This window comes from Paramisgurnus dabryanus, chromosome 3, assembly GCF_030506205.2.
Source record: "Paramisgurnus dabryanus chromosome 3, PD_genome_1.1, whole genome shotgun sequence".
NCBI classification, from domain to species: domain Eukaryota; kingdom Metazoa; phylum Chordata; class Actinopteri; order Cypriniformes; family Cobitidae; genus Paramisgurnus; species Paramisgurnus dabryanus.
In genome coordinates this window covers 3,190,069-3,204,819 of record NC_133339.1, presented here as the reverse complement: position 1 = coordinate 3,204,819, position 14,751 = coordinate 3,190,069, and the positions used below count along the sequence as shown (strand labels likewise).

Below are 14,751 nucleotides of genomic sequence, written 5' to 3'. Positions count from 1 at the left end.
CTTGTCGATCAGGCTGAACATCAAGCTCACCTCCAGCAGCTTATTAGCATGGACCAGGATGCAGAACCATCCACCAGTAATCCATCCACCAGCCGGACATCAAACAGCAAGCAAGATGTTAGATGGATTAAGAGGGACAGTGATGGAAACATTATTTACGGCAGGCCCAGATCATCCCGCATCCCACAACCAGGTAAGATTTTTTTTACATTATTGTTAATTAAACAAATTAGCGTCGCACACCTGAAGTCAATAGGTAGGTGCGTAGGATAAGACGACAAAAAGTCTCAAAATATACAAAGAACAATTCCCGCACACTATCTGCTTGCTGAAAAAAATGTATTTAATGAAAGTTGCGTTGCAACGTTTCGATCAACTGATCTTCATCAGGCAACTGATTTGCCTGATGAAGATTAGTTGATCGAAACGTTGCAACGCAACTTTCATTAAATACATTTTTTTCAGCAAGCAGATAGTGTGCGGGAATTGTTCTTTGTACATTATTTTTAATTAAAATGTAGACTCCAGATGTAGTTTTGCATCTTGAAATGGAATACAACATGATCACAAGTCATGGGTTTGAATTAAAACATATCTGAGGTTATTATTACGTACCTATGCGTAGCATCAGGTAAAGTTTGTTTCATTGAGTGTAAAAGCAACCACTTTTTTGGTAAAGCAGGTTCCAGTCACAGCCAGCGTCGAAAGACTGGTGTCTCTCACATCAGGGCTCCGGAAACGAGTGAGGAAATGACCAGTGACCTTCCTCCCATTACTGCATCAGGTGTGTTATTTACTTTGATTTCACTGTTTCAAAACAGTATGTTAATTTATTATAAAATGCCCATTGTTCAAGGCTATTCTCCTTTGTCATAATAAACTACTGTTTTTAAATATTTTGCATTGTTTTAACAGAGTCCTTCCTTCAAGAGCTTCAAAGCTCACTGTTTGAGGACATACATGAGGATGAAACGGCTCTTCAAGCCTCAACAGACTGGTTGACCCGAAAGAGCCTCATATCAGGATGGTGGGAGAAAGAGAGACCCCGACTGGTCAACATCATTGTGGCTGGACAACATGCGGCAACTCGGATCTGCCAACATTGTGGAAATGGCCCAGCCGTTATCCGTTGTTGTGATTGTCGACCACACCCATTCCTCTGTGGCCAGTGTGATGTCAGGGTCCACCGAGAACAAGTGTTCCACAACAGGGATTCGATGACACACGCATTTTTTTACCCATTGCCTCCCACAACCTGTGTTGTGGAGAAGGTTCTAACCCAGTGTGGTAAGTGGCAGTCACATTTTTACACTTGACTGAAAAACTGATAGGTCGATGAAGCCGTCAAGGATATCTTGTTTAAAATAATTGGCAGTAAATAAATGTTATTCTTTAATTCTTATCCGTGTGTTTTTTCAAGAGCGTCTTGTACCTTTGGAGATGCCAGAGACAATATGCGGTTGTCTACGAGAATTGTCCAGTGTCATTGCAGGACAGTCCATAGTTGTGGTTACAATGAATGGTAAGAAGAACTTTATGGGTTTGGGTGGGGGTCATTTCTGTAGAAGTGTCAGCAGAATTTCACCCGCAGCTGTTTGCTGATAACACCTTGTACGGAATATACACTCCCTCTCACTTTTCGTCACAATAATGCACATATCAAATCATGAATATGTTACATTTATACATGTTACATTGTGCAATAAATGTTGCTGGAAATCCAGAGGTGTCAATAGGTTGTGTGTTGATTCGATTGGCTGGGCTCACCTATGTGGAGAAAAGCAATTATCCTTTGTTTAAATTGGGATAGTTAATTTGCCTCAGAAAAAAGTTACTTCCAATAGAGTGAATTACTAAATGTTTGTAGAAGTGTCCTCCTGATCCATCCTTAGTCAAAGGTTCCCATATCAGTTGTCAGAATGACACAGTTTGGTCTGTCAGAATTAACTTTGTGTATATATTTTCTTCTTTTCCCAGGGCGATATGATCTCAGATTGCCTCAGATTAGATGCAAAGCATGTGAAGCCACTTGGAGTCCTGGAGTGGATGACCTGATCCGCAATGACTACTGGCCTGCCACTTCTCACTTTTCTACTGTGTACAGAACAGATGTCCTTTTTTCTTTTGAACAGCTGAAGATGGCGGCACCAGGGATGTCCAGCCAAGCATTTCTTAGAATGCTGGATCAACGCACTCTTCGCTTTGGCCGTGTAAGTATTTGTGGTATTAACTGTGTAACTCCATAAATAATACTATGAGGACATTTGCACTGTTTAGGAAAAAAGTTAAATTTAGATCATTTATAAACAACCATAAACGCATGTTCTCTCATTAGGCATTTCTGAAAAAAAAAACAGGTAATTCTGAAGATCTAAAAAAAAAACCCAGTGTATAGTGTATGAGTGTAATCTACACTTTGTTTATATCCTTTGATATGTATTCTAAGGAGTGGTTTTGAAGTTAGTACAAACATCCCAAAATGTATCCATTTAGAACATTTTACTTCAGTGTAGTATATTGTTTAATTTGTTCAATTTTACTGTTTTCTTTTCTTTTACTGAACTCTTCTTTGAAACAGAGTGGAAACATCACAGCAGACAGCTTCCGGAAAAGCTTCTTGGAGTGGGAAGCTGTCCTATTCGAAGTGAACAAATTATGCCAGGAGGACCACTTTGAGTGCCCAGCGTGCAGCCCAGACATGCTTGCAGTATCCGTCGATGGAAACCGTAAGCACTACAGATTCAAGAGTGCAGCAAGGTACTGTGCGTGCATTGACAGTTCATTACTTTGAAAGTAACTGCTGTGAATTGAAAATCACATGAATATTTAAAGATAATTTGCATCTTTTTTATTTAGATCGGAGGAAAAAGCCATCTTTGATGGTGTGTTCATCGCGAATGATGACGACGTCGCAAGATTCGTGGACTATGTCCGTACCTCAACCAGTCATGTAAACTTGTTCAACTTCACTATATTTACCAATAAAACACCACGTCCTACAGAGGACTTTGTTTGAACAAGTTTGGACTGTTAACCATTTTCCATGTTTTAGGTCTCTGGAAGAGGTGTCTGTGGAGGGCAATGGTCAGCCGCCCGTGAAATGTCTCAGAAGTCCTCAGGAAAAACAGACGAGGAGGGCCTGGAACTTGCTGTGTGTCGTCATGGAGTTCTCCTTCGTGCCCTCAATATGTTCAGGGGGGAGATTTTTGCCTACCCCCTGTACCTCCAAAAGCAAATGGCCTGTAAGCCAGTTACATTTTTTGCAATGGATGTGGCATGCAAGTACTGGCCTTACCTCCAGAGAGTGACAGAGAAATGCCCTGAGCTTCAGGATCTCCTCACCATGAGGCCGTTTCTTTCTGTTTTTCATGCAAAAGCTCATGATTTCAAATGTGAGGTAAGAAAAAATGATTGTCCATGAATCTTCATACTTTCCCTGAAATCCTGCATAAGATAGTTGCCATTTTGGTTTTGTTTTTTAAAGGTAAAATGGAGTGGAGCATATCAGGAGGGGGCTGGTTCGACTCTTGGGGAAGAGGTGGAGCAGTGCAACGCCTTCCTCTCAAGGATTGCTGTTACGACAAAGCACATGTCAAAAGCAGGTAAGGTAACCAGTAAATTTAGATCCTGATGACATGGGTGAGCAACTTTCATATTTGCTGACTCTTTTTATTAAAAACCATCATCCTATTTTATTTAACGTGAGGATAATAAGGAAGGGCTGTGCAGTGCGATATAAAAAAGTCACATCATAGTACCATTCGCCTACTGTCCTGCCATAGTGCTCTATGCCATTTAAATACTGTCTTGCACCACTGTTTCATGCTATTTCTTCACTATCTTGTGCTATTTATCTAACCCTTTCATGGGACAGTTATCAAATATAACACAACTTATTAGTTAGATTAGTACCATAGTACTGTACTGTAAGTTATTATCTCTGAAAAGGTTGTGATTTAAGTCTGCACAGTTTCTTCTCCTACTGCTACAGAAAGAAGGGTGATAATCTCATATTTTTTATTTTTGCAGGACGCATAGACATGCTGATGATCATGGCCATGCGCTGGAACCAACAAAAATTTGACAACTTGGCTTCTACCCTTGCCCGCCGATACCGGAAGGTAAAGACACCAGTTTTTCCTTATGAAAAATGCATAGCGATATTGTAAAATAAAGTGGCATATATCACAAATACATAGAGAACACTTGCCCAGATATTCTTTAATATATATGAAATATACAAACGGTTGCATGTATAGTGTAAATTGTATTTTTTAGTGTCTTGATATAAAATATTAAATGTTCATATCACATATTGATAGTATATGTATATACGAATATACTATATATTAAAGTATTGTTGTATGTGGTTTTCTAATAGTGAAGGTACTTCACAATCCTTATCAACAATAGTCAAAGTGGTAGGCATTTCCCTCATTGTCATTTATGTTTGAAGGCCACAATAGCCCTGCAATGCCAGATGCATAACCTGGAGGCCATGAAAACAGAAATGGACATCTCGGACAATCAACTGGAGAAGTGGATCATTGATATCAATGAGTGGGCAGAAGGTAGGATATTTTATACTGTTTGATATGGTGCTTGATGTATCACTTCTGACTTATCTTGGCTGCAGTTTCAAAGAGGCTCATTGTAATTATAGTCAAAGAGCACATACTCTGATGGCTGATGATGAAAGATTATCCCTTTGGGACAATAAAGAACCTAACTAACCTAACTATACTAAACCGTACCTACAAGTGTAGTCTCTCAGTTACCGAGAAATATGAAAAGATTGTTGAGGCTTTATTTTGCTCATTCACCAGAAATAATATTTTTTCCTGGAAATCAAGAAGCATATTTCTTATTTCTTCATTTCTTCTACTCAGCAACAACATCCCCAAATGATGCTGATGTTGCCGCTGTTGCCAGCCGAATTGAGGAGCTGGTGGCAAGTGTTAAGAGGAGGTCCCAGCGTCTTTATAAGGATAGTGACGGATGTAAAGGACGTGCCCGAATCCGCCGAAAGATCAGGGAGGAAAAAAAAATCTTAAATTCTGTAGTAGAAATGTATAACACATTGGTTCCTAATGCAGAAAAACTGACTATGGACACCATTCTATCGGACGAGATTGTTTGGCCATGGCAGCTTACACACTGTGGTATGTACACAATTCCGTTGACTATGTGAAATAGTCACATAGTAGGACAAAATCTGGCATCCCTCGATTGTAAACCCAGAAAAACTTTTAAATACTAATCTTAAACTGACTTATGTTTCATCTATGTATTACAGACTCTGTAGATCTAAGGACAAAAAGGAAGGCGTTTGACATTGTGATGGCGGTAAGGAGACTTGAGGAGGAGAAGGGGATTCTTATCGCAGAGATGAAGAAGCATTGGAAGTCTCTTTGCACCCATGCAGACACCCTGAAGCAGATGTCATCCCAGCTTTCTAATGTGACATCAGGTATATATCTGTTATACTTGGCATGCAATACAATATTTCTCAATGTTTCTAATTAATAAAGGCTCAATGTGTTTTTACATGTAAGGTGAGACTTGGGGCCTGCTTGAAGATGGTATCCAAGGTCTACAGAGCTTGATGATGAAGAAAAGGCAAGCAAGCAACAGCCTGGCAAAGCATGCAAAGAAATGCTATGTTCAAGTTCTGACTGAAACTGAAATGAACTTTGATAGTGACTCTGAGGAATATCATACCAGTAGTGACTCTGAGCAAGATTAATCATGAGTCCTTTTTATGCTGTTGTGTGCTGGGGAGGCAGCATTAAGAAGAACCATCACATCACTTTGTTTATTGTCTCCACCATTCATTTGACTGTCTTATATGCTACATTAGCCCCTCTAAACATTTTGGACTGTGGTTTCAACATTGACCCCTGTTGGTTTGTATAATCTTTTTTTATATATATATAAAAAAAAAGATTATATAATCTTTATATAATCATATAATATATATATATATATATATATTATGCAAAAAATTATTTTTATTTTGTATGAGATTAATCTAGATGAATCTATGCCCAGCCCTAATATATATATATATATATTAGGGCTGGGCATAGATTCATCTAGATTAATCTCATACAAAATAAAAATAATTTTTTGCATAATATATGAGTTTGTGATGTGTGTAAATATTATGTATATTTAAACACACACACACACATATATATATATATATATAAATCTTATATATAAAAATCACAATATATATTGTGTTTAAACACAAATAATACAATAAAATTCTGTCTATATACTAAAGGTGGAAATTTCTGATGTTCTATTTTTTTTATCTTCTTTGCATGTTTTTTGTTAAGCAACCCTATTATGCCATTATGCTATTTTTTCCATAGTCATATATTAAACATGCACAGCTTTGCACTGATTAAATCCCTGCACTGTTTATTTTTGCACAACCACCACTGCAAATCACTCAGTAGCTGCCCAGTATCATGTATCACAGGGTCAGTCCCTACCAGGCCTTTGTAAAAACTAGACATGCTGTTTACTTTTTACATTTGTGATTTTTGTTATGTGTCTGAGCTATGCGTGTTATTTTTGTTTTTGTATCAGCTAATAAATGCCTAAAATGTGGTGTGTCGTCTTAAGTACAGTGTCTGTATGGGGGAAAGAAGACATTTCATCATGACAGTTCCTCCATCTCCTAGATACTAAAAATTAAAACTATAATACTTCATATCAAGATTTATTTATTATTATGATTTATTATTTTATTTATCGTTCTAATTATTACATTACAGTATGGTGTAAGACAGAACACTACAATGTGGGTTGAGCGGGTCACATGCGAATCCCATATCCTGCAATGCAGGTCAGGTGGTCTTTAACACCAGTAAAGCTTCAATTTACATATTTAATCACCAGCAACATCACTTTGCTCAGTTTTGACCTTTATTAGTGTAGTTGAAGCCCATTTACAGTAGAAAGCAGAAAAACAAAGGAACAAGTCCACCCACCCTGCCCAGAAGAACTAAAAGTAACACTAGCTTTCTAACTGTGTTCTATTGTGTGTCTCTAGTGGAAGTTGTTGTTTAAAAAAATAGTGGTATTTCTCATAAGTTGGTAGTGTAGAATTTCGGATATAAGGGAGAGTGGGGCACAACCTAAAGCTTTTTGACTTTGGCTCTATCATTCAAAAAATGTTTAAGTTAGATGAATCATTTTTTACACAATCAACACACACACATCTCTGCTATGAATAAACGCTTAAAGTTTGTCTATGGGACCTACCGCTATCATACAATTACACTGAAAGTGAGTGGAGTGCAAACGTTACCCATAGGTGGGGTTCATTGTAACAAACAGAGGGTTTGTTGTGTTTAGACACAAATAATAAAATAAAATTCTGTCTAATATATCTACCTATAGATATTCACACATTCATCCATCCCTGATCCTTTATCTAACCATCCTTGTATTATGCATCAATGCATAGAAATAGATTTGCACAATTAAGACATAAAAAAATCATAGTTGTGAGTTACAGATATCATTTTGATTGTTTTCATTTCATTATCATTGTATACCTGAGACTTAGAGACCATATCTGCATGACAGCTAAGGTCCAGAGCTTTCTATAACAGGTGGTCCTATGTGTGTAGGACCTTCTGTTGCTAAATGACAAGCCATCAAAAATGTAGGCCTACTGGGTTCAAGGTTCAGAGCAGAGGTCAATAATTCAAATCATGAGTAATGTATCCTCTTCAGACTGACATATGTTACAGTCGAGGTTGAGACCTTTCCAATGATGTGCTTGCTATAGTCCTACGGCAACTTACATATTATGAAGACCACTTTGCAGGTGATAGCCTCCTTTATTGTCCCCAGAGGGAAATTTGCCTTCAAATGCTTCACACATAAGACTTAACATTTTATTTTATCATATATCCGATATATGATTACAATCAAAACCAACATAAACAAAATGATATGTAACCAGGCTGAAACACATCAAAGCCACAGTTTATTGCTCATCTTTCAACCTGCAAACAACCCTATATGCATTTTATCATGAAACTACTGCACAACCGCTGCAGCCTTAAGCAACATTATTTACATTTTTAATTGAGGTAGGTTTAAGTTAGGCCTATAGTTTAAAGTTAGGGTTAGAATAAGTAGGGCCTGAGTGTATTTCATGAATAATGCTACATTTTCCTGACAATTAAGATCAAAGGCCTTTGATCATGAAGACATTAGGCCTTAGATTTCCTACCACTGTCACAGGCCTTAATAAACCGCCCACAGTTAAGTCATTCTAGGGTGACCAGATTGATGTCCTCAGTGTCCTCCCATGTTCCTTATTGTGAGGGAAAAATACCTCTCTTGCTGGTTTTATGACAAGAAAACATTAGATTTTTATTTTGATTACCAAGCTGGAATTGTTCTTAGCTTTAATGATTTACAAGGCTCATGTCTCTGGTCTTTCTGATCTCCGATCAACTTATGTCATGCACATATTGCATGTTGATTGTTGACACAGAGGCTGAGGAAATTATTTGTAAAATTTGACAATCTGTCTTTGTATGATATGAAAAAATGGCATGAGTGGCACTTCAGACACTGTGTGATTTCAATTCACTTCCATTTTTTGTCATAGTTCTTTCCTGACCCGAAAAATAATTGCTGACCCATGTACCATTAATGAAAATGGATAAATGTGCCTCTTCTCTTCATTGGGAATGTTTGAAATGTCTTAAGAACTCTCATAATTATTCTAAATAGACAACCATGATAACAAAAACAGTGTTGTGTGCTAGCGATCAGAGGTAAAAAAGAGGATGCAGTCTTTCAGTAATACATCCTGGTGCGGGAGGCATCTGTCACCAGGGATGGCAGCCCATTTAATTTGCTCCAAAATTACCAACAATACTGACAACAATTTTCATGATCAGTTAGTATAAAGCCAATTTGGTAATTGTTCTGGTTGCCTTGGCCTTTGGCTTGCTAATCTGCCTTAAGGTGGACGAGGATGTAATTTTCTAATAAAGTGTCTTTCTATATTCATGTTATCACTGTAAAGCTGCTTTGATACAATCTGAATTGTAAAAAGAGCTATATAAATAAAGGTGATTGGCTTGACAGTCACTACTTGCAACTTTCCGCTATCTCACTATTCCCATCAAATACACACAAAAGTCATGACACCTTAAGTATTCAGTGAAGTCAATGATTGGCAGACAAATCATAAAATGTAAAAATTGTGAATTTAATTATCGACAAATATATACAAACAAATAGTACAACAGTATTGGTCATCAGGCGAATTTGCTGGCCGGCTCCCAGGTGTCCTCCCAGACTCTGCCACTGTAAATAGTTAACAATATATAAGTAAACAAGTCATCCTACACATAGCATATACAGTACAGCCTACAGCTCACAACTAATCTTATGGGTCAAATTTGAAGATATGTCATCCGAAGCTGAAAAATTAATTTTTTGTTTACCCTTTTTCTGTTGAATAATTTCTTCTAGTTTATTTTATATGGAGTTTGTCAAGCAGCAGTCATTTTGTTCCAAGTGAAAACTTCTGTAGTCATCCCTACAGTCAACTCTTTGAAGTTCTGCACCAGGTTAACTGTGTCGCTATGCAAATACTTACCACAACGGGATGGGCACAGAAATGATGTGGTTAAAGGCCTCTATGTCAGCCTCTGTGTCAAATCTACATGTAACTATTAATTGGACTTAAGATCTAATCAGAGCTGAAGTGGACTAGAAAGTGATCTGCATCATCTTTAAGTGAACTCATAATGTGAACAGAAAGAGACAAGTTGTTTTTGGTTCAGTCCACCTCACAAGCCATTTTAATTGGACTACATTTGGGAGGTTTCACTTTGTAAAAATAACTGCTGTTTGGTAAACGCTGTATAAAATAACCCAAATAAACAAAATAAAATTAGCATAATGTATAGGGCTAACAGGTTAGAATGTATTTGCTACAAATGTCATATGGCCCAACTTGAGCCAGGTGACTACTTGAAGGCTGGTGTGCACATGTTCTCATAAGGTCTCAGTTATGTTCACTTTAAAAGTGATCCGAGTATGCTCAGATAGTTCCTGGTGCCCAAAACAATTATCAGTCCTTCTTTCACTTCAAAGTTCACTTTGAAGGCTGAAAGGGACCAGGGGCCTGATTTATAAAGCGTGGGTATGCACAGATTTGATCGTGAAGTGTGCGTACGCAAAATCCACGGCAAAGTCCATATTTATAAAAACTGTTTTTGACGTGAAAAAGTGCTTAGCGCCACATCAGGTTCTGAGCAGACATACACACTTTTGCTAATCTGATTGCTGCAGGTTTTTGGAAATAAAAACCATTCTTGCTGCTCGTAAAGGATTTAAAGGAATAGTCTACCCTTTTGCCATATTAAACTATGTTAATACCTCAACCTAGACGAATTAATACATACCTATCTTTTTTCAATGCATGCACTGTACAGCGCGTTGTGAATGTGTTAGCATTTAGCCTAGCCCCATTCATTCCTATGGTACCAAAAAAAGTTTTATTTTGTGGCACCATACTTACTGGTATAACTCCTCATGTAACAGTCTTTAAATAGGGAAAACACAGAAGTGTTTGGTGGCTTCCCTGTTTAGTACCATAGGAATGAATGGGTCTAGGCTAAATGCTAACACATTCACGACGCACTGTACAGTGCACGCATTGAAAAAAGATAGATATGTATTAATTCGTCTAAGTTGAGGTAATAACATAGTTTAATATGGCAAAAGGGTAGACTATTCCTTTAAACATTGACAAGCACTCTTTTATATGTCTATGACATTATTAATTAGGCATTGTTTAAAGGCAGAGATCTGAAACTGCTCGGCTGCGCACAAGTTCAAGTTCATTTGTGATTTATAGATTTGAATCACATGTACAAATTTTTGATAAATGATCAGAAAATCAAATGTAGTATGGTTTTATGCAGCATTTTATAAATGAGGCCCCGGTTTTAAAAACACTATAGGGTGGTTTCTCTAACAGGGATTATCTTATGCCAGGACTAGGCCTTAGGAAATATAACTAGTTTTAACATACATGCCTTACAAAAACATTACTTTTTGTGAATTCTGAGGCAAAAGAAAAGGCACTGATGTATTTTAAGATATGTCAGTGCAGTACATTTAGTTTAGTCTAGGACTAGTCTAATCCCTCTCTGGGAAACCACCCCTAAAACTCTGTGTAGCCATGGATTAAATTACATCAGCCATCACTTACCAGGAAGAACAAGGTAGCCAGCGTACTTTGACCTCTGCTGCCTTCCCCTGCAGAAACACACACACACACACACACACACACACACACACACACACACACACACACACACACACACACACACACACACACACACACACACACACACACACACACACACACACACACACACACACACACACAGTACTTATGTATTTTTTGTAAGCTCAATAAAAATGATAATCTGTTGTCGCATTCCATTTGCATTATAGTTTTGTTTAGTATTTACAATATGTCCCTTATGAAAAATATGTTAATTAAAATTTTCTATGAGTATACTTAATTAAAAACAATAAGAAAATATACTATTTGTCTACATTTTTAAATTCTCAAAAATATACTTTATGTATTTCTTAAAAATACAATTTATTACACTTAAGTGTACTTGACTTAAACTGACAGAAAAGTCAAATTATATTTGGCCTTTACTTGTACTCTATCTTTTGATCGAGATAAGCTTAAAAGTATAATTAAGTATTTAAAGTATACTTGGCTTTTAGTTTTGTTAACGGTTTGGATCGAGTAGCCTATTAAATACATTTCTTACATTGTTTTTTTTTTACATTGTTTTCATTAGTTAAGTATACTTCATAAAATGAACTTGAAGTATACTTCTTTTTCGTAAGGGGTAGCACTTGTGAGAGGCTCGATAGTTGAAAAAGTTTGATAACTACTGCTCAGTGTTACTGTTTTGTCACATTTGGATTGACTGATGGGATAATTAGACAGCCAAATGAAAAATATGGTTCTACATCTTACCTCATTCATCCGTCTTTCCAATATTTTATCATACGGATAAATTGTCTGTCGACTGCATTTGCAACCTTAAATGACAAAGACAAAAAACAAGTTTAGTTCACTTCAAATGGATCGCAGTTTGCTTGAGGTGTTCATATATGAGTCAGTGTTCTTAGTTTACTTTGGGGGTAAAAAGAGACCAAGTGTGAATACACCCTGAGTTTTGTTCAATCGCTGTATGCTAATATACACATGGGGTGCAAAAATGTCTACTTGCTTTTTGTTTTCTTCTTTTTGGCCAGGGTAGAGGGTGGGGCTTGTGTGGCTCCTGTACCTGTGGCTTGGGGAGCAAGGGGAAAAAATTAAGAATTATATATTCAGTATCTTGGGGAAGTGGCTTAATTAATAGAAGGGGGTAAAATTCACATTGGTTAACCTATTTTATATTAATACAAAGATTACAAAACCATGTGACCAATTTATGGATGGGGTGCAAGACAAGATTACTTACTTTGTCTTTTCTTTAGTTGAGGTTGGATAGATAGTGGGGCTCGTCTGTCTTGGCCTAGGGTGGGTGGTAGGCCTGGGGTGGATAGTGGGGCTTAAGGTGGAAGGAAAAAGGTTGGGAATTGTATATTCAGTATCTTGGAGGAGTGGCTTAATTAATTAAAAAAGGTAAAATTCACCATGTGTAACTTGTTTTATATTGTGCACTGATTGCAAAAGACATAGAACAAATTTACAGATGTGGTGCAATGCAAGATAACTTACTTTGTCTTTTCTTTAGTTGAGGTTGGATGGATGGTGGGGCTCGTCTGTTTTGGCCTAGGGTGGATGGTAGCCCCGGGGTGGATAGTGGGGCTTAAGGTGGAAGGAAAAAGGTTGGGAATTGTATATTCAGTATCTTGGAGGAGCGGCTTAATTAATTAAAAAAGGTAAAATTCACCATGTGTAACTTGTTTTATATTGTGCACTGATTGCAAAAGACATAGGACAAATTTACAGATGTGGTGCAATGCAAGTTTACTTACTTTGTCTTTTCCTGGGTGGTAGAGGCTCCACATACTGCTGAGCCTGAGAGTCGACCGTAAATAATTCTATTGTAATTATTTGTTGGTCTGCTGGGGTAGGCTGGTCTTGTGGGAATAGCTGGTCTAGGGGCAGGGGCTGGTCTTTCTGGGGCTGGACTAGGTGGAGGGGAGGGTCTTGCTGGGGCTGGTCTATGTGGAGGGGCTGGTATTGCTGGGGCTGGTCAATGTGGAGGGGCTGATCTTGCTGGAGCTGGTCTAGGAGTATGAGCTGGTCTTGCTGGGACTGGTCTTGCTGGGGCTGGTCTTGCTGGAGGGGCTGGTCTTGCTGGAGGGGCTGGTCTTGCTGGGACTGGTCTTGCTGGAGGGGCTGGTCTTGCTGGGGCTGGTCTTGCTGGAGGGGCTGGTCTTGCTGGAGGGGCTGGTCTTGCTGGGACTGGTCTTGCTGGGGCTGGTCTTGCTGGGGCTGGTCTTGCTGGGGCTGAGGCACATCTGTTGTGAAGTTAGCAAAAATATAAATTCAGTACCCATTGTCAAAGAAATCAACAACAAACACTAATGAACTACAAATAAAACTTATCTTACAATTCATTTTGATCAGGAAGTCATATGCCTTCTTCATGCTTGTTAAAAAGCGTGTGTTGTTTTGCGTTGGTGGCAGATGCGTGATTACATCTGCCATCAACTTGCCTGTGCCCTTGTGCCTCTGGCTGATAAATAATATGGGCATATAGCCCAAGGCAAAAAGTTTTTGGACCTGAAATGAAACAAACTTAATTAACACATTTCCAATAAATAATGTTGCTACATTAGTAGATATATGGCAGTCCATCTACTATTTAAAGACCTAATCTGGCAAAAAAATATTTGTTAAAGCTTTCAATAAGTGTTAAGTATGTGATGATTAAATATTGTAATATTAATACACAGAAATATTCATTTATGAGTATTTCTTAAATTGCAACTGTCAGTCCTCGATTTTGTTTGAAAATAATGAATCAGATGTTGTATCAGTATTGAAGATGGCGTCTACTCCACACTAACTCTATCACTTTGAATTAGAAACAGAGGGCAGTTTACATGGTTTACAGACGGTTTCAGCAGTAACAACATAAACAAACTGCTATTGTTGAACACACATAACTTCCGGTAAACTCTGCAACGAATCAAGTACAAACATAGCTAAAGTGTAACAAGAGTTTAGTTAAGACACTTGTCAGACCATTAAACAAACTTTAGACCGGAAGTAAAGTTCCGACCAAACGTGTGCGTCCAATAAAACCGTCTATAAACTAGGTACTACTTGATTCATAGTTTATCCCTATCCCTAGTCCCTGCCATCAGTTACACAAGTATTTTAAGTTAAGTGTATTCTAGAAATGTGCCTACATATGTACATACACCAATGTATTTTCAAGATTTTTCACAACAGAAGTACACCTGTACTGCATGAAATAAAAGCATCTTTACATATTGTGTATGGGGAGTTTTTTAGCAAACTGTTTATCAGAGCAACTTGCATGTGATGTACATTTATCACTTAAGCCTCATGTGTGCTGCAAATTAAATAGGGATGAATGGTGTGTTTCTTAAAGTGATTGTTTGTCTAAAATTTTATATTGACAAGATGTGCCAACTTCCAACATCAAGGCATGCATGTGAAGCCTGATACACAGCATA

General features: G+C 37.7%; 2 protein-coding genes across 2 annotated transcripts; one reads left to right on the top strand and one right to left on the bottom strand.

The window, feature by feature from the left end:
* The first annotated feature begins 738 nt into the window (after positions 1-738).
* Positions 739-5,897, top strand: LOC135733750 (uncharacterized). Its single transcript, XM_065252540.2, has 13 exons — positions 739-784; positions 916-1,287; positions 1,421-1,522; positions 1,978-2,210; positions 2,579-2,757; positions 2,857-2,950; positions 3,053-3,397; positions 3,485-3,602; positions 4,030-4,121; positions 4,457-4,571; positions 4,890-5,162; positions 5,297-5,470; positions 5,556-5,897. Exons 1-13 carry the CDS (start codon positions 751-753, stop codon positions 5,744-5,746), a joined length of 2,322 nt encoding a protein of 773 aa, XP_065108612.2. The 5' UTR covers positions 739-750; the 3' UTR covers positions 5,747-5,897.
* Positions 5,898-9,287: 3,390 nt separating this feature from the next.
* Positions 9,288-13,693, bottom strand: LOC135733749 (uncharacterized). The gene is made up of 8 exons (XM_065252539.2): positions 13,657-13,693; positions 13,075-13,563; positions 12,815-12,904; positions 12,555-12,644; positions 12,321-12,383; positions 12,065-12,129; positions 11,270-11,316; positions 9,288-9,351 (listed from the first exon to the last, which is right to left on the bottom strand). Exons 1-8 carry the CDS (start codon positions 13,691-13,693, stop codon positions 9,303-9,305), a joined length of 930 nt encoding a protein of 309 aa, XP_065108611.1. The 3' UTR covers positions 9,288-9,302.
* Positions 13,694-14,751: the final 1,058 nt, after the last annotated feature.

Coding starts and splice junctions, on each gene's coding strand:
- LOC135733750 (XM_065252540.2), top strand. CDS start 751: ATGACCAGTGACCTTCCTCCCATTACTGCATCAG. Junction 3,398..3,484: donor CTCATGATTTCAAATGTGAG/GTAAGAAAAAAT, acceptor TGTTTTTTAAAG/GTAAAATGGAGTGGAGCATA. Junction 4,572..4,889: donor TATCAATGAGTGGGCAGAAG/GTAGGATATTTT, acceptor TCTTCTACTCAG/CAACAACATCCCCAAATGAT.
- LOC135733749 (XM_065252539.2), bottom strand. CDS start 13,693: ATGAAGAAGGCATATGACTTCCTGATCAAAATGAATT. Junction 13,564..13,656: donor CTTCCTGATCAAAATGAATT/GTAAGATAAGTT, acceptor ACTTCACAACAG/ATGTGCCTCAGCCCCAGCAA. Junction 12,384..12,554: donor TCAACTAAAGAAAAGACAAA/GTAAGTAATCTT, acceptor TTGCTCCCCAAG/CCACAGGTACAGGAGCCACA.